This window comes from Zingiber officinale, chromosome 6A (assembly GCF_018446385.1).
Source record: "Zingiber officinale cultivar Zhangliang chromosome 6A, Zo_v1.1, whole genome shotgun sequence".
Taxonomy (NCBI): Eukaryota; Viridiplantae; Streptophyta; class Magnoliopsida; order Zingiberales; family Zingiberaceae; genus Zingiber; species Zingiber officinale.
Window position 1 is genome coordinate 124,002,714 of NC_055997.1, and position 21,804 is coordinate 124,024,517.

Here is a 21,804-nt window from a genome sequence, read left to right on the forward strand (position 1 = left end):
TTCTAAAGCTTGAGGGCAACACCAATTGCCCTCATCCCTCCAATATTCTTTATCAAACAAATCGATGTCAAAATAATAATACTAATTTTAAGCTTATTTATATTTATTTTATTAATTTTGGTTTCATAATTTCAATTTAATGTTTTATTTTATTATTGAGAATCATATAATTAATTTTGATATTTTTCTGATATAAGATTATTTCCTATGTTAATTTTCAATACTTTATGCATAATTAGCATTTATAATTTAGTGATAATTTATGAAAATGATATGTATAATAGATTATCTTATTATAAAACAAAATGTTAATTGTTTATTACATATAGATACCATGCAGCTTGGAACAAAAACATATAGGATTTGATTGTATTAATTATACAATTGATGTCCATAAACACATGGTAAGCTCTAATTTGGCATTTATTTTAAACTTTTGAACACTCATAACTAATCACTAATTAGTGATCGCTCGGAGAGTTTTAGTTAATATTGCATGATTCATTTATACTAGCGCATCCGTAGTGCATTAGCAGAAAGTTTTAAACGGCCGGGGCTGAAAATATTGTCCCTCTTTTTAGATTGTCATTTCTTTGAATCCTTTCAGATACGATGTAGACTTCTCATAGCTTGACTTAAGCCTGTAAGCTCAGGCTCTCATTCATTTACTATAAGATGATGCAATTCACAGCTGCCAAAATGAGATTAGAAGTGTATTGCGGATGGAAGAGAAAGTTTAAGAAAAGTCTGGACTTTGTCACTCTTCCATAGAAAATATATAAAATCAAGCAACAAATATTTCAAGGATATGTATCCACACAAAATTCAAACACACGAAATGAAGATTTATTAGATCATCTAAATATACTCAAAATGCAGGTAATAATTACATGATCAGATGATAGAAAAACATTATATAACTATGCACTCTGTGGTTTAAAACGTCATGATCAGTTACATCTTTCTTAAATTATCTAACCTTGCTTGTAGATCATCATCTATTCCACCATCTCCAAGCCCGACTGCTTCAACTTGAGCAACCTTGTTAACGACCTCGGGTTTGGCCACGATGGTTGATGGTGCTTTGACAAGCTGTAACAAAAGAAGCCAAGAGAGTTAGAACAGTTAGCCAGCCCTTACACCGCGAGCAAAATCAAAGCTTTGATGAAACTGCAAGGTCAGAAACATGTAAATGTTCACCTCTGCATTAACGTCTATGCCAATTTCATCAAGGACCTGATTCACTAATTCTTCTGTTTCTTCCTCTTCCGCATCTCCTTCCAAGGCATCATCTATAGCATCACCCATTACCTCACTAACCATTTCCATCTTCTCATTTTGCATTTCAAACTCTTGCATTATCTTCTGCAACGCTGGAAGATTCATCTGCCTATTCATCTGCGCCATGGCCTTTGTAACACCTTTCATAGCCTCACCCATTGCTTGGGTTGATTTCAGTGTCTACAAGCAATTATTTAAGATAGCGATCATAATTCTCATAATGAAGGCAACAAATTGCAAACATACTAAGTTAATTAACATTGACTAAAAAATACAATATTCAGTAAGAAGACAATTAAACCAGTCAAAATAATGATATCAGTAAGAAGACAATTAAATTTCTCATCATGACAATACAGTTCTAATGCAAATATATAATTTTCTTGGAGATCTATATGACGAATTTCTCTTTCATAAATTTTTTAATGGCAAAAATAACTCTTTTCTTAATTGTCTTCCTAGCAATTTAACAGTTGGTCTTTTTCCTTGGTATATAAGTTCAAGTTTTTCGACTCTGCTCTTGGATTGACTTTGATAATTTCCCATATATTAAGTGACAATTTCCCAACTTTTGTACTTTTTTTTTTGTCCTTGTGTTTCTGTGTCAACTTAAGATATCTGTAGTTAATCAAAGAACAACAAACACATGTACTCTGCTGCATGCTCTCCCAAGTCCCTGTTATCCGAATGGAGACATATAATTTTTCTTTTAGGCTGAATTTCTTAACAATGAACTACCTAGAGAAAAGCAAGTTTTTACACAATGAATGAAAACTTAATGCAGTGAGATGAGGAATTGAAAACCTTGGCACTTCTAAGAACAGTCTTACCAGACAATGCACAAGCCAACTGTTCATTTCTTTAAATTATTTAGCAAATGCTGTCTAGTGAATTCTACACTTAAAAGAACCAATAGCTTCTATGGTTAGAAGGGTTAACTCAATTAGAAGGAAGATAAAAAGAACAAAGATGGAAAAAGAAAAATTATATCAATTAATATAATTTGTTAAATAAATATATTAGTCATTTTTAATGTTTTATATCAATTAACTATTATTTTTAATATTTTATTAATATTGACTACATACTGTAAACATGTTATGCAGTGGGTCAGCAACGCAAAAGCAACTTTCAAAATCTTAAAATCAAGTAAACATAAGAGTCTTGGATATGCACAAAAGCAATACCAAAAATGGAGAAGTGGAGGTAGCTACAATAAATTGTGATGAACCAGAGGAGTTTTCTGAGTTGTTTGTAAAGTTGGATATTCCACAGAAATCTGACAATAACAATCGTGGAGGTAGTCCTGACAATGATTTGATGGATGGTTTGTGGGACAATACATCCTCCTCCACGACCTCATCCAACAACAAAACCATAGCTTCAAATGGAAAGAAAAGGTGACATGTTGGAGTAGCATGTAGGGCTCATGCTAAACCATTAGATAAGGAGTGTATAGTCAAATCAATAAGCAATTGTGAGCGGACGGTATTGCATTAATCATTTAGGCCATATAAGAATTTGTTCACCTAAAATCCTTCAAGTCGACTTCAACACATTAGGATCAATGGAAATAAGATGATATATAGATAATTTATCCCATTTGCTTGGAAAGTGAAGTATTCCTTGAGCAACCATCAATTTTGACACTTATCCTACGTATTCTAAACATTACTAGTGATACAAGCTTGTATAAAGTTTAATGAGCAGAGAAGTTTCATGCGACCAATCCCAAATAGTTAGAACAAGCACAACTTCTGATGAAGATGATGATGATGACGATGACGACGATGAAGAAATTTGGAAGATAACATATAAGATGAGAAAGTGGTAATACTTTCAACATTGTTCATGCAACAATTCATACTCATGCCATTGATGCCAGAAAAAAATTATAGCAAAGAGTATTATTATTATTATTTTGATTGCCTGGTATGTTACTGTCATTTCCACTTCAACTGCATGAAGGTCCAAAATTCTTGGGGTGCTTCAGTCTTAAATCAAAACAGCATACTATGTTCATCATTGGATACATACCAGAGATCCATCAATCATAGAAAAAATATTAATCCCCTTACATAGGGTTCAATGAAAGCATAAATTCACACAAATCAGGTCAAAGTAGTGGTAGAATGACAGCTTGATGATGATAACCTGAAATTTAAATTGTTCATAAAGCTCAAGAAAGCTCAAGAAAACCAGCAGCGAACAAAACGACAACATACTGTTACACGATTTATTTCAATCAACAACAGCATGAGCTCAAACTTTAATTTACCTATGCCATATAGACTAGGATAAGGCCAGGAAATAAATTCAATTTATCAATAAGTACAAGGTCCAAAAGCACGTGAATCAGACAGACAATCAATGTGGAGAGCATCTGAATAAGAAAAGTCATCAAAATAATGAATGTGTCATTTCTCATTTTGTAGATAACATCACCATTAAAATACCTGAATCCTAAGTGATACACCTTGTAGTTGTGACTTGAGGGCATAAAATTTTGTAATCTGATGTCTTGTTCTGATAAGATCTTTTGCCATGACTTTTACAGCTGCCTGCAGTAAAGTATACCTCTAATGAGCAAGAAACAACGCACGCCATATTATTTTATGGACTTAACAAAAGAAAAGTCAACCTGGACAAACTGAAACCAACATAGTGGAGAAGTACCGCCTAAATGAGGGAAAAGAAATGCACCACTTGAAGAATGTAATATTACTAATCTAAGACAATAATAAATTTTAAAGGTAAATTACAATTGCAATGAAATAAGGCATGCTATTATTGTGCTTCTTCAAACAATATAGATATTGGAGGAAACTGTGCACTTCACATCAAACTGAAAATTTGAAGGAAAACATTGAAATAATGCCATGTCAGCCAGGAGTGATTGTGTGGTATTTTGCAAATGTGACAAGTTGCGTTCCAATGGACCAGAGAAATATGCATTACTAAGGAGTGAAGAGCTAAAGATCTATTAGTATGGCAAAAATATGTAACACCAGATAAACAAAGATGTCAGAGTGATTGGATTGTTAAGTAAATGGGTACTGCAAACATAGCCAACCAGCTTATTTATTTACCTTCACGGTTCATGTAAAAAAAAAAGAGTTAAACAGAGAAATGTGAAATACTCATTTGAATCTTGTGAAATTCCGAGCCATTTCTGAATTTTTCACTCATTTGGTATCACGATTTATGGAAGGAACTTCATCTATAATTTAAATATAAAACAAAATACTTAAAATTCAATGCTAAGTTAAGATGAATGAAAGGAAAAACTCTCGAGATGATCTCATGAGACAGCTGTCAGAATCAAAAGGCATCCTATGCTCTAAATTTTGAATCTGTTGCATTAGAAGACCTAGGACCCAGTAAAAAGTTATACCATTTGTCCTTGCTTGACAGTTTTCCTAATTTCAGCAATAAGTTTTTTCTCTTGAGCTTGAAGACCTTGCCTTTCCCTCTCTATATCCCTGATTGATTTATCCAACATCCTCTTGTTCTCCCGCAGCAGCTCTGATTACAAAGAAGCAACGAATCTTCACATAATGTTACAGATGCATAGCAACGCAATCAACTCAGACTACCAGAATAGGTAATTGAACTATCATAGACGTAACAAGATTCCATTGTGATAAATGACGATTCAAGAAAATTAAATGAATAACTCCACCAGTAAAAGGTGTGCTATAATGGAGGAGAGAGAACAGAACAATCACCAGCTGGGGTTTTCTTCTTGCCAAAGATGAAACTCATTTTTTTGAATTAGCTCTGAATCTCTTCAACCGATGTCGAATCGAATTGGATCGATCAAACTGGCGGAAGAAGAGCCCAATCGAAAGAGAAAATTGGTCGACAAGGACTGAATCGTCTTCTTGCTCTCGATCGTCGATCCCTTTTATTTTTCTCAATAGCTTTTTTAGTCGAGAGGAGCATAATCTTTTAACGCGTCGAGAGGAGCATAATCTTCATTCTGTTTTTTTTGCTCCACCTAAAACGCGCATACGGAAACGTAAAAAGTAAAGTCCTGTACGCGTTTACTTGGCGGATGGTTAGCGACTTAGCGTTGCATATAAGTCAAATAACTCTTACGTATTAAATTATTTTTAAGATAGCCAAACTAAATTTTCAGTTAACTTTTACAGTTATTCTTTAAAATTTCAAAGATTTAAATATATTAAATTTGTAGAAATTACTAAATATATACGACTAGTGAGATTTGTCCACCATATCTATATTTAATTTTTCTTATATAATATTTCGATAATGAGTAATTATGTCGTTAGTCTTGCACCGCTAGTTGACATGCACAATTGTGCGAGAACTTCATTAAAAATATAACTAATTTTCAGTTGCAATCCACCCTTTCCTTCGAAGTCAGGTAATAACATGTCAACGGGTATATTCCCGCCAATTAAAATTAATGTCTATTCCAAAGATTTCACATCGCAAATTAATTACATACAACATATGCAAAAACACTTGGCTATCGTGTACACTGAGATGCAATGATTGAAACAAACATATTAATCAAGAAAAAAAAAGGGGGGAATAATAAATGAAAGAAGCCGATTTCCCCCGCTGTATGCTTCGGACTATCCATTATTACTGAAGAGGGTGGTCATAACGGAGATGAGAAGTGTGCTCGGATCTCCGAGGACGGCGGCCATCACGAAGCCGATGGCAATCTTCACGATCTTCGCTATCTTTGCAAATTTACTTGCCTTTGCGCTTCTTGATCTACCAGCAACCGAGACTTTATTCGCCAGCTTCTCAATCTCCTGCCCTCTGCCCTCGTCCGCAGCCTCAATCGCCTCTTTCTTCATGCAGGCCACATGGAAGTGGTACTTCCCGCACTCCGACACGTACGTCCAGCTTCTGGCGTTCCTGTTCAGCCTCTTCTTGCCACAGACGAAGCACTCAGACCGCTCCCTGCGGTGGAGAGTCAACAGCATGCTTCCGTCTCCTTCCTCTGTTTCGACTAGCTTGCGATGCTTGAGGTAGGCGCAGCAGGGGTGTAAGTCCCAGCCTTGCTCGAAGCAGTGGTAGACGTAGCCGCTAACGTCCCCGCCGCAGGCGTCGCACCGGCGGTTGGGCTTGCTCGCCTCGAGGAAGTGGAAGGTGCAGTCGGGGAAGAAAGGATGCGTGAGGATTTCCCTGGGGTTTGCGCAGTACTTGTGGAGAACATGGCCGCACCGCTCGACGCAGGCGTATCGAGCGCCGAGACCCGTCTCCCAGCACCCGTAACAGCAGAAAGGCTCTATTTCGTCGGCCGATAGCAGCAGGTCGTGGTGGTGATGGTGATCAGAGATCAGTCGAGCCATGATGATCCAAATGGTATACGTAGAGAGATCTAGGAATTATAACGGTGGTTTAATTTCTTAGCGCTGAAGCACTATGCTCCGACGCTGGACATCGATCTCTCTATATATAAAGAGATCGCCGTGGGGCGCACTCCTTGGATGGTTGGCTGCTCACGCTTATGTAATTTCGATGATCCAAATGGTATACGTAGAGAGATCTAGGAATTATAACGGTGGTTTCTTAGCGCTGAAGCACTATGCTCCGACGCTGGACATCGATCTCTCTATATATAAAGAGATCGCCGTGGGGCGCACTCCTTGGACGGTTGGCTGCTCACGCTTATGTAATTTCGATGACGTTACCCCGTTGACTGAACGAACAAACGTCGTCCCGCGTACGCGTAATTAAGTAGCCGTCCCAGTTGTGAAATTCTCCAGAAATTTCTGCAACCCAGCAGTACGCCGACTAGAAGAACTCGGGTTTTATGTGTTCTTGTTTTTATATGGGTTAAATCGCCTTTCTGCACTGTTGTGCGTTGTTATATGTTTTCGCTCCCGCGGTGGTAAAAAATGTATACGTTAATGTTCTCATCAATTTGTCTCATGATTAATATGGAAAAGATAAATTATGGATGACTATTAATCTTTGGAATACTGACTAATATATAAGGAAAATATTTATCTCAATATATTAACGACATATTAACTGCTTTTTGTTCGCTCCCACGGTTATAACTGGTAAGTAAAGAAGATTTGTCATATGAGGTCGAGGGTTAGTTAAATTGTTGGGTTATCGAGGTGTATCCGAGCTTCTGTTGCCAATGTGATCAGGGACGTAGCTACACTAAACAAATTTAAAATGACTTAAATATAAATTTTAAAATCTTTTGGATTTTTGTTTTGCAAAATGTCCAATTAAAATCAGCAACCACCCGACTTTTTTTTTTCTTTTCTCTCTACCTTATTTGCAAATTTCTTGTTCACCTTCTCCCCGAACCCTTTTTTCCCTTATTCCATCTTTCATAGGACTATAAATGAATTAAGTATTTGTAAACAAGTTTAGTATTCGGTTTGATAAGAATTTATTTATTTTTGTTCAATATACACAAGATTAATTAAACAAATATGTTTCAATAACTCGTTAAATTAAATAAATAAGCTTGAATACATGTATGTTCAGTTCGTTAATGTTCATGAATAATATTGGTGAATAATGTTCATTAATAAAACTCTTATTAATATGTCAAATAAATAAAAAAATAAAAAAATAAATTTTAATTATCAAGCTCAATAATCAATCAAACAATCAAACATTCTTGAATTGATAACTTGATAACATCTAAACAAACCAAGCTCGAAGCAAGCTCAAGCCAAGCTTGAATTGAGAGCTCCATAACATCTAAACAAACCAAGCTCAAGACAAGCTTCAAACAAGTTCAAGTTCGTAAAAAAATAAATCAAGTCAAGCTTGAACAATCATTTTAAAAGTTTGATTCATTTTAAGCTCGGCTCGGCTCAGATCGGTTACCTTATCAAACAAGCTTAAACACCTCAAATCTCGGCTCAGCTCCTTTACAACCCTAATATTCTATGTTTTCTACTTTTTCCCTTAATCTCCTTCCCTTTATTTTTCTATTTCGTGTTCTTCTTCCTCCCCTAATCTCTTTCTTCCCCAACCCTTATTTTGCCCTCAAAATTTTCTGCCACCGTCACTTTGCTACTACTGACATCCACGTCACTGTCGCTAAACGCTATTGCTGCCAACACCGTTGTCATTTGCTGACAAAGTCGCCATCATCGCTTCGCTGACGCTTTACAGCAAATGTATTTTGATTGAGGTGAAGTTTTCTTACTTGATCTATTTCAATTATAAATTTAAGTGTTGAAGAATATATAGTGTTAATTTTTTATATATTTATGTTTTTATTTGCTAATTAAGTGTTCACAGATATTGAGGTATTTCGTACATTTAAAGTTTGATTTATTAGATAAATGTGATCATTCAAAATTTTGATTAATTGAATCATACTATTTATTGTACGGATGGATTCATCGTATAATTTACATAAACATCTTATAATAACCATATATACATGGAAGGAATCATCTTTAGGATAAAAATTAAAATTAGATAGTCATATAACTAGAAAAGTATGTCTTTATAATGTAAACATATAACTTAGTACCTCTCCCTACCAAAATATATGTAAAAAATAAGAGATCATTAACTCTTAAGAAAGTTATATCAATTTTGTTTGTTATTTGTTTTAGAATTGTTGGAAAAATAGTCATTAAATTAAGTGATTATGTTTCTAAAATATTATATTGATGATAAATTAGGTGAAATAATAATGTTGAGATATTTTAATAAAATACAAGATGAACCTACTTCAGACAAGGCATTTCCCCTTCCACCACCTCCTCCTCCTCTGCCTCCTCCACCACCTCCTTCTGATGCTAACTCAAATGACTATCCTTGTGATTCTAGGCTAAGAAAGAATATCCTCAAGTATAATGTGAATGAAAGGGAGATTGTGTAAGTACCCCGAGTTGGCTTTGATTTGATCAACCGAATCAAGTTAGGTCATGTTGTATTTGATCATTGTATCTAAGTGTGTAGGAACTTATGAACATAAGAAATTGAGCGGAAGATGTAACGGACGAGAAAGATGGCATGGGAAGCTAGTCTACGGGCTCGGTGCGTCCAAGGGACGAGAAGCTGCAGAAAAGTACATCGGCGGATGAGAAAGACGCGTGCGACATATTTGAGGGACGAGAAGCCGGGGAGGAAGTATGCTCGAGGAGAATGTAGGAGTTGGGTTCGGGTGAGCTCAACTCTGGTTGACCGGAGCATCATCCATGTGAAGAAGACCAGCTTGGAGGTTGATCTATTTGTTGGAAGGTGCCTCTAAGAGGCTTGGAGGCGCCCTCTACCCTAAGGAGAAGGCACCTCCAATGCTGTTGGAGGCGCCTCCAATAGAGCTAGAGGCGCCCTCACGCCTTTATTGGAGGCGCCTCCAATGGAACTGGAGGCGCCCTCGTGCCTCCAACGGAAAGAATGACTGTTGATGTGACCATTGCAAAGGGATAAACTTTTATCCATTTGGAGGTGCCTTGGACTCTCTTGGAGATGTCTCCAGACAATGGCAATATTTTTCCAGGGGCTATAGAAACCCCCCTAGAGCTAGGAATTCAATAACTGTTGGGGTTGCAAGGTTGCAAACATAGTCCCACATTGAAAACACATGGAAAAGATCATGGGTTTATAAGAAAAAGATATCTCCATTGGCATAAGGCCTTTTGGGTAGAGCCCAAGAGCAAAACCATGAGAGCTTAGGCCCAAAGTGGACAATATCATGTCATTGTGGAGATATCTAAATTCTTTTCGATCCTACAATTGGTATCAGAGCTCGCTACCAGAAGGTTTAACAGCCGACTGTGCATAGGAGCTATGGTCTGATTGAACCATGTGGGTACAATATTGACCTCGAACAAAGAAAGTGGGGGTTCCTATGTTCGGATCAAGAGGACCAGACACCAGGCAAGGAAGTCCTAGTAGGTCGGGTAGACCGAGGGGTAGGAAGACCTGGTAGGTCAAGGATCGGACGTGGGAAGCCCGTGGTCCTTTGTTTGAGGGGGGGGATTGTTGGGGTTGCAAGGTTGCAAACATAGTCCCACATTGAAAACACATGGAAAAGATCATGGGTTTATAAGAGAAATATATCTCCATTGGCATGAGGCCTTTTTGGTAGAGCCCAAGAGCAAAACCATGATGGCTTAGACGCAAAGTGGACAATATTATGTCATTGTGGAGATATCTAAATTCTTTTCGATCCTACAATAACAACTTCTGTAATTAATTCCTAGTTATGTTCTGAGCTTTACAAAGAGTGTAAGAGGCTTCTCCACCTTTAACGAAGGAGATTTTTCTAATGCTTTCATCTATTTTGAATTAACAACCACCTAAGTTGTAACTAAGTAATCTCTAGTGTCTCTTACCTATTTCTTTTAATGCTAATTGTTTATGATTAACTAACTTGTATCCTTGTTAAGTTCAAGAAAGAGAAAATTCTAATTTTAATTTCAATGATATTCATCCCCCTCTGGTCCACTTAACATGGATCAACAATTGGTATTAGAGTTCAACCACCTCAGAAGGACTAATCGTCAACTGAAGCAACAAGACGATGGCTAGATCTAGCATCTATCCGCCAAAGTTTGAGGGGGAGTTTGCGATGTGAAAAAAAGCGAATGGAGACATTCTTTGAAACTGAATTCAAAATTTTGTTAATAATCAAGTATGATTTTGTAGCACCTAAAGATCACCATAGACTAGAAGAAAAAAAAAGAATACTTATGGACCAAAAAGGAACAAGCAAAATTTGTAGCAAACGGACGAGCCGAATTCCACTTGCTCAGCGTACTTTCACCCTAGGAAGTCAATCTAATCGGTAGCCACAACTCGACGAAAGAACTCTAGGAGAAGTTCTTGGAGTTGCACAAAGGAACCTCAGAGGTGAAATTTGCAAGACTGAACCTACCCCAGAAACAACTTAGAAATCTATGGATGGAAAAGGAAGAATTAGTAGCTCATCTACACATAAGGATTAAGGAGCTAATCATCGAACTCACGAATCTTAGAGAAAAGGTAACAAATAGAGACGCGTTAAGGTATGCACTAAATGCTTTTTCAAGAACACTCGAATGGGTGTCCATGGTGGACTATGTTAGTACCTCAGGGTTATTTTGATGTGATCAAACAAGTTAAGTTAGGTTCTGTTGTATTTAACCTTGTATTTAAGTGTACAAGAACTTAGGAGCACAGGGCGTTGAGCAAAAGACGTAGCTAGCGAGAATGATGGTACGGGAGAGAGTCGACGGGCTCGATGCATCTGAGAGACAAGGTGTTGTGGAAGAGTACGCGGGCAGACGAGAAGGAGGCGCGCGACATTTCCGAGGGGCGAGAAACCGGAGCGGAAGCTTGCTCAAGAAGGCCGAAAGTTGGGTTCGGGTGAGCCCTATTCTGGATGGCCGAAATCACCCAAACAAGAAGAACCAGAGCGAAAGACCTGGACCAAGGCGAGCGAAACTGGAGCGGAAGGCCCGAACTGAAAACGTCAACTTGGTTGACTTTCCTGGTCCGAGCACCTAGACTGAGTCTGAGCGCCCGGAATCAAATTTTATCCGGATCACGTTTGGCCATGATCCGTTGTGAAGGGGATAAAATTTTATCCCTCTCCAAGCACCTGGAACCCTTCCAGGCGTCCCGAGAAAGCCTATATAAGTAGTCTTGCTCCCAAAACTAAATAACAACTAGAAATATCCAAACAACACTTGTACGGTTTTTCTTTTCTGTTTAGCTTCATCTTTTTGTGTGTTCATTACTGTAAAGAGGCTTCTCCACCTGAAGGATATTTTCAAGTGCGCTTTAACTTTCTTGGATTAACAACCTCCCCGGTTGTAACCAAGTAAATTCTCGGTGTCTCTTTCTTTTAAGTCTTTTATTTATTTCTTATGTAAGTGTTATATTAAGTTATAAGTTTAAGGAAGGTATTTTTATTTTGATTTGTGCAGGGGCTATTCACCCCCCTCTAGCCGGCCACCAAGAGTCCTAACAAGTAGTATCAGAGTCAGGACGTTTCAGGAAGACTAACTATCAAATGAAGAACATGAGATGGCCGGACTGAGCATCTACCCACCAAAGTTTGAGAGGGACTTCACGAGCTGGAAAAAGAAAATGAAGGTATTCTTTAAAACTGACTTTGAATTACTTTTAATAATAAAATTTGATTTTATAGCACCCGAAGGCAAGGAAGAATATCAGTGGATGAAGAAGGAGCAGGCCGACTTCGTGACAAATAATAAAGAAGAGTTCCATCTACTAGGCGTCCTACCGCCTCAAGAAGTCAACCGAATCGGTACTTATAACTCAGCAAAGGAGCTTTGGGAGAAGTTCCTTGAGCTACACGAAGGGGCGTCCGAAGCTAAGCTCGCGAGACGAGATCTGCTAAGGAATCAGTTAAGCAATATAAAATTGGAAGTAGAAGAAATCGTTGCACATCTTCACTTAAGAATGAAGGAACTAATCATCAGACTCACGAATCTAGGAGAAAAGGTAAGCATTCGAGATTCGCTAAGGTACACACTTAATGCATTTCCTAGACCTACTGAGTGGGCATCATTAGTAGATGCTTACTATATTTCTAAAGATTTAGAAGTTGTCACCTTAGAAGAAATGTTTTCAACATTTGAAGTCCATGAAACGAGATGTGCAGATTCGAAGAAGGAGCCAAAGCACAATATTGGCCTCAAGGTTAAGATAGATGAACAAAATTCAAAATCCTCTCTAGACGACGACGAACGGTAATGATGGTAAGATAATTTAAAAAATTATTTAAAACTAGAAAATCTAACCATCTACAGGGTAGAAAGAAAAGAGCAATCAGATGCTACTACTGCAACGAAGAATGACACGTTAAAGATAACTGCTTTAAGTTGAAGAACAAGGACAAGGGTAAGAACAAGAAGCCCATCTAAACGAACAATTACAAAAACTTGAAGGTGACGTGGGACAAAATGTCGTCCGAATCAGAGATTGAGGCTTTCTCCGAACTTGCGTTAATGGCAAGTCATCAAGACGATGAAAACGAAGTAAGCTCGTCCGAAATGAGCATCGAGAGCATTGATGAAGGGGGAACGACATCGGAAGAGAGCAGCAGTTCGGGGGGAGCTATGGATAACGAGATCGACAAAATAAGTCAGGTAAGATCTTTTCCTCTCGATAAGTTATTTAAATTTGTTAAATTATTATCTAAAGATTGTTGCAAACTAGAAAAAAAAAGAATTAAAGTTAATTCTAGCCAAATCTTGCCGATTAGAAGATTTTGAAAAATTAAAATTAGAAAATGATGAATTAAAAATATAAGTAGAAGACTTGAAAAATCGTGCATGCTCAAATGTTAAAAATTAAAATATTAAGAAATATAATAATTTGAACTGGTATTTTAATTACCATAAGGGACAAGTTAGGAAAATTTCTCAGAAATATATTCCTAAGATATTTTTAAGTAACCCAGTTGGCTAGAATCTATATTAGGTTTCAAAGTCTTGTCTAAATTGAACTTTAATTAGACTTAGCGCTTTCAACAAGAAAATTAAATGTTTGAATTTCCTTAAGAGACTTTGTCTAGAAAGTGGTTGTTGCTCCAATAACCAAGAAGACCTAGTGCCTCGCCACGACATGGAAGCTTAATGAAATAAAATGTTTAGTTGACTAACTGATAAAACATTTAATTATAATTAAATAATTCTTTAAATAGTTACTCAAATTTTTTTGTGTGTTTTTAACTTAGAATTGTTTTTAAAGACTTTAAATTTTTTTTGGGAAGTATCAACTTTATTTACCAAATTTATTTCTACAAAATTAGTTTTTACAAATTTGTTTAACTTAGGAAATATTGATATTTTTTTTGGTGAGATCAAAAATATTTTTTACTTAGAATTTTTTTTTCTAAAATTAATGTAATTTTTTTAAGTGCTATCAAAATCATTTTCAAAATTTTTAAAAACTTGATAACTTTTTCAAAATTATTGGAAAATCAAAGTTTTTTTTTAAAATTAAAAACTTACTTCTTTTTTTTTTTTTTGAAAAGTTACCTTTAGAATTTTTTTTTTACACCATTTTTTAAGTAATTAAAGGGGGAGAAGGGAATATTAAGTCTAGGGGGAGGTAGTTTAACCTTTTTTTAATTTTTACACTTTTATTGCAAAATTTATCTTTATTACTTTATGTTAGTTTACCCTAACTTAACTTGGGTTGCTCACATCAAAAAGGGAGAGATTATTGGTACCCTAGGGTTGTTTTGATGTGATTAAACAAGTTAGGTTAGGTCATGTTGTGTTTAACCTTGTGTCTAAGTACACAAGAACTTAGGAGCATAGGGCATCGAGCAAAAGATGCAACTAGCGAGAAGAACGGCACGGGAGAGAGTCGACAAGCTCGATAGGGACGAGGTGCTGCGGATGAGTACATGAGCGGACGAGAAGGAGGCACGCGGCATTTCCGAGGGACGAGAAGTTGGAGCGGAAGCTTGTTCGAGAAGATCGGAAGTTGGGTTCGGCTGAGCCCTATTCCGGATAGCCGAAATCACCCAAGCAAGAGGAACCAGAGCGGAAGACCCGGACCGAGGCGAGAGAAACTGGAGCGGAGGCCCAAACTAAAAAAAGTCAACTTAGCTGACTTTCCTGGTCTGGGCTCCCGGACTCCGGGCACCCAGAATTAAATTTTATCCGGATCGTGTTTAATCACGATCCGTTGCGAAGGGATAAAATTTTATCCCCCTTCAGGTGCTTGGAACCCTTCTAGGCGTCTCGAGCAAGGCTATATAAGCAACTTTACTCCTAAAGCTAAACAACAACTAGAAATATCCAAACAACACTTGTGCGCTTTTTCTTTTTTGTTTAGCTTTATCTTTTTGTGCGTTCATTGTTATAAAGAGACCTCTCCGCCTGAAGGAGATTTTCAAATACACTTTAACTTCCTTGGATTAACAACTTCCTCAGTTGTGGGACCAAATCCTCTAGTCCGCAAAGGCTGGACCAGTCCATGGTCCAACCTTTGCATTGGTGGGGGGTAATGGCCCTGTAACGCCCGAAAATTCTCAAGATAATTATTAGAAATATCCTAGTATTTTTCTGGAATTTTTAGAATAACGGAAGTAGCAAAAATAAATAGAAAACGAAAACAGCCTACGCGGGAATTGAACCCAAGACCTATGGGTCCTACGACTTATAGATAGTCCTAGTAACCAGTTGAACCCAGCAGGGCCGTGCTGAAAGAAGAGGGAATCAATTATATTTATGTTTCAGTTGGGCCGAATTATCCACTTAATATAAATAGGGAATTAAGTGAGGAGTTTTATTTCTATCGTGACTTACCTCCTCTCCTCACCCTAATCCCGCCGCCCACTTTCCCTCCTCCTTCTCTCGGCGCCAACCACAAGCAAGGCTAGGGTTCCGTCCCCAAGGGCAATTTCCGGAGACGACTCCGACACGAGGACGCTTCCCTTTGCGAGAGGAACACGTAGACGCGAGGGAACCGTCGAGAAGATCGTCTCCACCGGAAATCTAGCGATTAGAATCGTAAGAAAATCCGAACAGGAGGTAAGAAACCCCTCACCTGCAGTATAAGTAGCTTTCATGTAAATTCCATGTATTAGTTTAGTAATATGTAGACTATCGACACAAAGGATGTGAATTAGCGCATACCAAGTGTTCGATTAAATTGTTTAGCACAGAAAAATGCAACTTAGGCATTTTAATAGCTTAGTTAAATGCAATAGAAGCATTTCACAGCTCACATAGTCTTGCTACAGCTTTTACAGGACTAGATGTCCAATGGGTAGGCTCCCATAGTCGCCTCTAGGTTTAGATAACCTAGTTCTGGGTTTAGACAACCTAGTAAAAGTAAGACAATAATTTATTAGCTTATGTTCAGTATTTTACTTTCTCAGTGGCACTGTACTGGATTAGATATCCATTGGGTTGGGTTCCCACAGTCATCCCTAGGTTCAGATAACCTAGTAACCCTACTAAATTCGAGACTTGTAAACCCGGGTCTAGTTAGGGATGCACGCATAGCACGTACAATTGTCGAGCCCATTAGCAACATGATTATGTATTTTCACCTATTATGATAATTAGTTTTCAAAACTCACAAATCAGTTGTGTATATAGCTTAACTTCAGTACTAGCTTAGTTTAGTTTAACTCAGTTCATGTTTCAGCTCAGCTCTTTCCTATGATTATGTATGATAGCTCTATGCTCAGCTTTGTTACGCATGTTTAGATGATAGTATGCCATGACTAGCTTTTGTTTTCTATGTGTTGTATGCCATGTCATGCTTAGCATATTCAGTATGTATTTCAAATAGTATGTTTTCCAAAGCATATTGCATCGAATGCATGTTTTGTGAGGTAAATGGTTTCTTACTAAGCGTAAAGCTTACAGATACTTCTTTCCTTATACTGCAGATAAAGGTAAAGGGAAGATGGATTAGCGGAGGCTGGAGGTCAATGCAATGATGAAGATGTGTGTGGATGGAACCTGGAATAAAGATCTTGGAGAAACTAGCAAATTAAGACTTTAGTTTTATATCATGTTATTCTTTGCTTATTTAGTTATCTAGATGCATGGAATTATAGAAAACTTGCTTAGATTGTTAGAACTTATGCTCATAATCCTAGTTATGTGTTATTAGTATGTTTTCAGTTGTTTTAGAACTTGTATGTGTGATTGAGGCACGAAACAGTGCTGAAATCAGACTTCTGGTACGAAATCAGAAACCCCAATCGATCGGCCGATCGATTGAGAAGTTCGTACCGCGAACAGTAAGCTCCTGGATCGATCAGTCGACCGATCCGGATGCCTTCCGTCGCGAACAGAAAGCCCTGGGATCGATCACTGGATCGATTGGCCAGTCTGGATCGATCAACCGATCGATCCAGAATATTGCCCGAGCACAGTAGCGTGCTGGATCGATCACTGGATCGATCCAACTTAAGTTCCGCATACAGTAGCCATTTGAATCGATCACTGAATCGATCCGACCATTCCAATCGATCTGTGGATCTATTGGGAAGTCTGATAGCAGTTGGAAAATGTTTAATTCAATTCCTTGACCATAGGGGATGTAGTATATGCTAGGTATACTTTAGATTACACCCCTTAGCACATATGGAATAAAGAAATGATAATAGTCTAGCAAAATTTTGATTAGTACAACTTCCGCACCTAGTTTAATGATGGTCATGGAATAGTTAGCACAGCATATTGTGACGGTCCGGCCTTACAGCTTAGTTAGTAGAAGGCAGGTCGTTACAGGCCCCCCACCTGTTAACAGGTGGGGGCCATTGCCTCCACCAATCCCCTTATCCTGGTCCAGGAGCAGACCAGGACAAGGGGACCAGAGGATCTCATCCCCCCAGTTATAACTAAGTAAATTCTCAGTGTTATTTCTTTTTAGTCTTTTATTTATTTCTTATGCAAGTGTTATATTACGTTATAAGTTTGAGGAAGGTGTTTTGTTTTGATTTGTGCAAGGGTTATTCACCCCCTCTAGCCGGTCGCCAAGGATCCTAATAGACTCCTTGTATATCTCAAAAGACCTCAAGGTAAGTACGTTAGAAAATATATTTTCCACCTTTGAACTTCATGAGTCGAGATGTGCAGGTTTAAGGAATAAAGAAGAAAAGTCAACTCAGAACCTGACACTCAAAATCAAGCAGATAGAGCCAGAGTCAGAATGCTTGCTCGATGAAAATGAAGAAGCGTATATGGTAAGGAAGTTCAATAATTTTTTTAAGACTAACAATTTTGATAACAAATAGGCAACAAAGCTACTACTATATGGAACAAATGAAAAGTTCATTGTTACAATTATAAAGAAGGACATATGATCCCGTCCGAGCGCTGAGTCGACAAATGCTGGGGGCGTGGCACTCTCCACTGTCTCCGACTGGTGATGTGGATCTCCGGCGAACCTGCAAAGAAGCTGAGCCGGGAAGGGGTTTCCGGCGACGACCCTCCGACGCTCAAGTCAGGTGAAGAAGAAAAGAGGCAGAGTAACTGTGGCTACAGTGATGAGAATTCTGCATACCTCCGTCGAAGTTTGGGGTCCTTATATAGGACCCCGGGGAGGCACGGGCACGCTTCTCGATGCGCGCATGCTTCCCCAAACATACCTCCAAATGAGTGTGTCAGAAAAGCATGTCAGACACTCTTCCGCAATCGTCCGAGCATATCCCTGACATGAAGGTGGAAACTTCCACCGTACGATACTCTGTCCGGTCCGGCCGCCGACCATGTTGCTTGTCGGCGGCGGGCATCTTGAGGATGATGTTTACCAGCAGTCCCTTTCTTCCTTTTGCGTCTCTTGTCTATTCCAGGGCCAGGCGGTCCTGCCGCTCAGTGCTCCTAGCACTCAGGCATGTGTATGCATCAAACCGAGCGGGAAGATCCTTGGTTCTATGCTCAGATGGGATCGTACCTCAGTGATCTGTGCTCCGACCGAGCGGCCTGTCCACTCGGCCCATAAGCTACTTTACCTTGAGCGTCGGAAGCTCGACCTGTGGTCGAGCTATATTCCGATCGGCCTAGAGGGCATCCGGCCGAACGGTCAGATGTTCTGTCTGCTCGATAGGACCTTGGGGCCGCCCCTATTGACCTTTGACCTCCACGTGTCGTTGACCGCCGCCGACGTGGGTGCCCCGTCCTTACCACCGGATCACATGTCTTTCCCTCAAGTCTAGTCGAAGGAGGCGTTAAGTCCGACTGACTGGACTGTGAGTCTGGCTAGGTGGCATCCGCTTTCTAAAATGCCCTTTCACTCGGTCAGTATGGTGTCAAGTGGGGTCGTTCGGCCTATTACTAATGATGGACCGGTCTACCGGCAGCCTGTCACCGCTGACATCTTCAGGATTCCCTTGGAATGCGTGCAAATCCCGGCCATTATGGTTGAGCACGCGAGCTCTGCGCCGTAATGGGGCTCATTAAATGCACTCTTATGACCTGACGCCACGTGGCACCTCTGTCGTCATCGTACGGCGACGGCGTCGCGTCCGATGGGACCTTTGGCGGTTTGAAATGAGCGGCCATATACGGGCCTCGGTCCCTGTGACCTGCATCCGACGGTTCGAGACGATCGGACCCAACCTTATAAAGCCTTCGCCATCCCCTTCCGCCGCACCTTCGCGTTCGTGCTTGTAGAGCTCTCGTTGCACTCAGTGCTCCAGCGAACTAGATTTCTTGGCCTTCCGGCGATCTTCTGTCTTCTTCTTTCGCCCGTCCTACTTTCTGTAAGATCCTTTGCCTTTTGCTCCCTGGTTCCCGCCTTTTCTTTGCACTCCTCGCCGTAGTCGTGTTTTTCGGTTACTGTTCCGTTCATCTTTCTCCTCAAGCCCCTTGCCTTTTCTTTCGACCTTTGCCTTCTGTATTGTTTCGGCGATGGCTATCTCTTCCCAGCCCGCAGATCTCACTCCTGGCCCATGGTATACTACCATGGAGTCACTGTTCGATCGGTGTGACGTAGAGAGCTTAATAAACGTCTTCGATCTCCCTTCTGATTTCGAACTTATTTTGCCCTCGCCTTCTGCTTGGCCGCACAAATCGCCGCGCGACACTATTTGTTTTTTTCCTCGATCAGTTTACAGCCGGTCTACGATTTCCTCTTCATCCCTTTATCGTCGAAGTCTGTAATTTCTTCGGTGTTCTGCTCGGCCAGCTGGTGCCGAATTCCTTCTGCCTTTTGTGTGGAGTTGTTGTGTTGTTCAAAATCCACAACATTTCCCTCCGTCCGGAGGTTTTTTACTACTTCTATTACCCCAAGCAATCCGAGTTGGGCACTTATCTGTTCCAGTCTCGGATCGGCTTGGTCTTCTTCGATAAAATGTCCACCTCCAACAAACATTGGAAGGAATAATTTTTCTTCCTCCCACTACAACAAAAACCCTCATAGACATCGGTTTTCTACCGATGTCTATTACATTTTCGACTGATGTCTATGAAGGTGATGTAAAAAGTCTGCCATTTTAGACATCGGGTTAAAACCGGTGTAGTATCACTTAACGACATCGGGTGTAAAATCGATGTAATATTATATATTAATAACACCAGTTTTGACAGCGGTATACGACTGATGTAATATTAGTTAATGACACCGGTTTTACAGCGGTGGAAAACCAATGTAATATCAGTATTGTTTAATGACACAAATTCGATTTCCGAAATAGTGAAAAACCAATATTATCACCAAGCAAATCATAAATTAAGTTGATATTATTAATTCACTAAGAAAATCACAAATAAAAATGCATCGATGTATCTAAACACACCAAGTCAATATCTATATAACCAATACATAAATATTCTTCTTACAACATAAAACGATAATAGATATTGTGCACATCAAATCAGTATCCACAAATTACACATAACTATTCTTCCTGAGGGTGACAACTGATTGGTGATTCTTTGTAAAGGAGGCTTCCATCTTAAAGGAGCCACTGGAGGCTTTGGGAACTTTGCAACATCCTTCTTGGTTGTCCTCTCACCATTTAATTGATTCTCCAGTTCTCTTACCTGAATAAAATAAAATAGAATAATATGTTATAAGGCATCTTAAAGGGTACCATGCCATTTGGTTAAACTCGCACCTTTGGTTCATCAGGAGGATCATATTGGCCAATCAAGTCCTATGGCCAATCAACAAGATGTGGCATTAAGATTAGACAATGCATGAATATAAAAGCAAAGTTTAACTTACCACAGTAGGAATATCAAGTCCACGAGCAGCAATGCAGAGCAGTATATACCCTTTCCGGCTTTGCAGAACTCAAAGAATGTACTAGCTCGTTTCTGTTGCTTCTGCTTTCCATGGATATCGAGACAATCGACATGAATGTATCTGAGAAGCTCAGAATGGTACTTGACCGAATTGCATGAGGAGAAGAAGACCACTATCTTCTTCGAAAGGTTCCTCTTAAGAAAAGCATACAAGACCAGAAACCTTTTATTGCTAGGCACGCCACAATAGCCCTGCTGCAACCCTTCGACGGTCACCTGAGAAAGATGAATTCGTGTCAACCTTGCTATTGATGAAACAACCGAGTAAAAACAATGATAAAATAAATCTGGAGATTACCTTCGACCTTCCATCATCAACACCTACATATACAGGCTTTTCCTTAAATGACAAGTTCGCAAAATCCTCAACCTGCAATTTTTTTTTATAAGTTAAAGAAAATGAAAACCCAAATGATTATGAATAGTAGTTAGAAAGAAATAGAAACTTGCTTAGTTTGGGTAGCTGTAAATAGAGCAGTTTGCCTTGTCTGCGTATTAGGGAGTGAATGTGATAATTATAAAACATGATGCCGACTTTGCAACACTCCTGTAATAACTATAAACCGAAGGGAACTAAATAGCATACCTTTGGCAGCCGCTTAAATATTTGCTCCATGTCTTCCTCAAAGTTAGCCTCCAATATTCGGTCGGCTTCATCAATTATAAGAAACTACATTTGGTGCACCAACACCCAAAATTAGTATCTCAATGTCAAACAAAGGAACATATGAAAATAATTATTGATCTCGTGGTTAGGATTAAACATGATAGCAAATAATCATTAGCATGGATATGCGATAAGATGAAACAC

The 21,804-nt window shown here is 39.0% G+C and overlaps 2 protein-coding genes across 2 annotated transcripts; both read right to left on the reverse strand.

Annotated features, from left to right (window-relative positions):
- Positions 1 to 824: 824 nt before the first annotated feature.
- Positions 825 to 5,251, reverse strand: LOC121997881 (vacuolar protein sorting-associated protein 2 homolog 1-like). The gene is made up of 5 exons (XM_042552546.1): positions 5,010 to 5,251; positions 4,676 to 4,806; positions 3,738 to 3,842; positions 1,201 to 1,461; positions 825 to 1,092 (listed from the first exon to the last, which is right to left on the reverse strand). The coding sequence occupies exons 1-5, from the start codon at positions 5,044 to 5,046 to the stop codon at positions 955 to 957; spliced, it is 672 nt and encodes a 223-aa protein (XP_042408480.1). The 5' UTR covers positions 5,047 to 5,251; the 3' UTR covers positions 825 to 954.
- A 368-nt stretch (positions 5,252 to 5,619) lies between these two features.
- Positions 5,620 to 6,905, reverse strand: LOC121994377. The gene has a single exon (XM_042548435.1). The coding sequence runs from the start codon at positions 6,612 to 6,614 to the stop codon at positions 5,886 to 5,888; it is 729 nt and encodes a 242-aa protein (XP_042404369.1). The 5' UTR covers positions 6,615 to 6,905; the 3' UTR covers positions 5,620 to 5,885.
- Positions 6,906 to 21,804: the final 14,899 nt, after the last annotated feature.

What these genes read in the sequence shown, in the direction of transcription:
- LOC121997881 (XM_042552546.1), bottom strand. Translation starts at nt 5,046, where the DNA reads ATGAGTTTCATCTTTGGCAAGAAGAAAACCCCAGCTG. An exon ending in CAAGAAGAAAACCCCAGCTG is followed by an intron (nt 4,807 to 5,009) that starts GTGATTGTTCTG and finishes CTTTGTAATCAG; the next exon opens with AGCTGCTGCGGGAGAACAAG. An exon ending in CTGTCAAGCAAGGACAAATG is followed by an intron (nt 3,843 to 4,675) that starts GTATAACTTTTT and finishes ACTTTACTGCAG; the next exon opens with GCAGCTGTAAAAGTCATGGC.
- LOC121994377 (XM_042548435.1), bottom strand. Translation starts at nt 6,614, where the DNA reads ATGGCTCGACTGATCTCTGATCACCATCACCACCACGACCTGCTGCTA.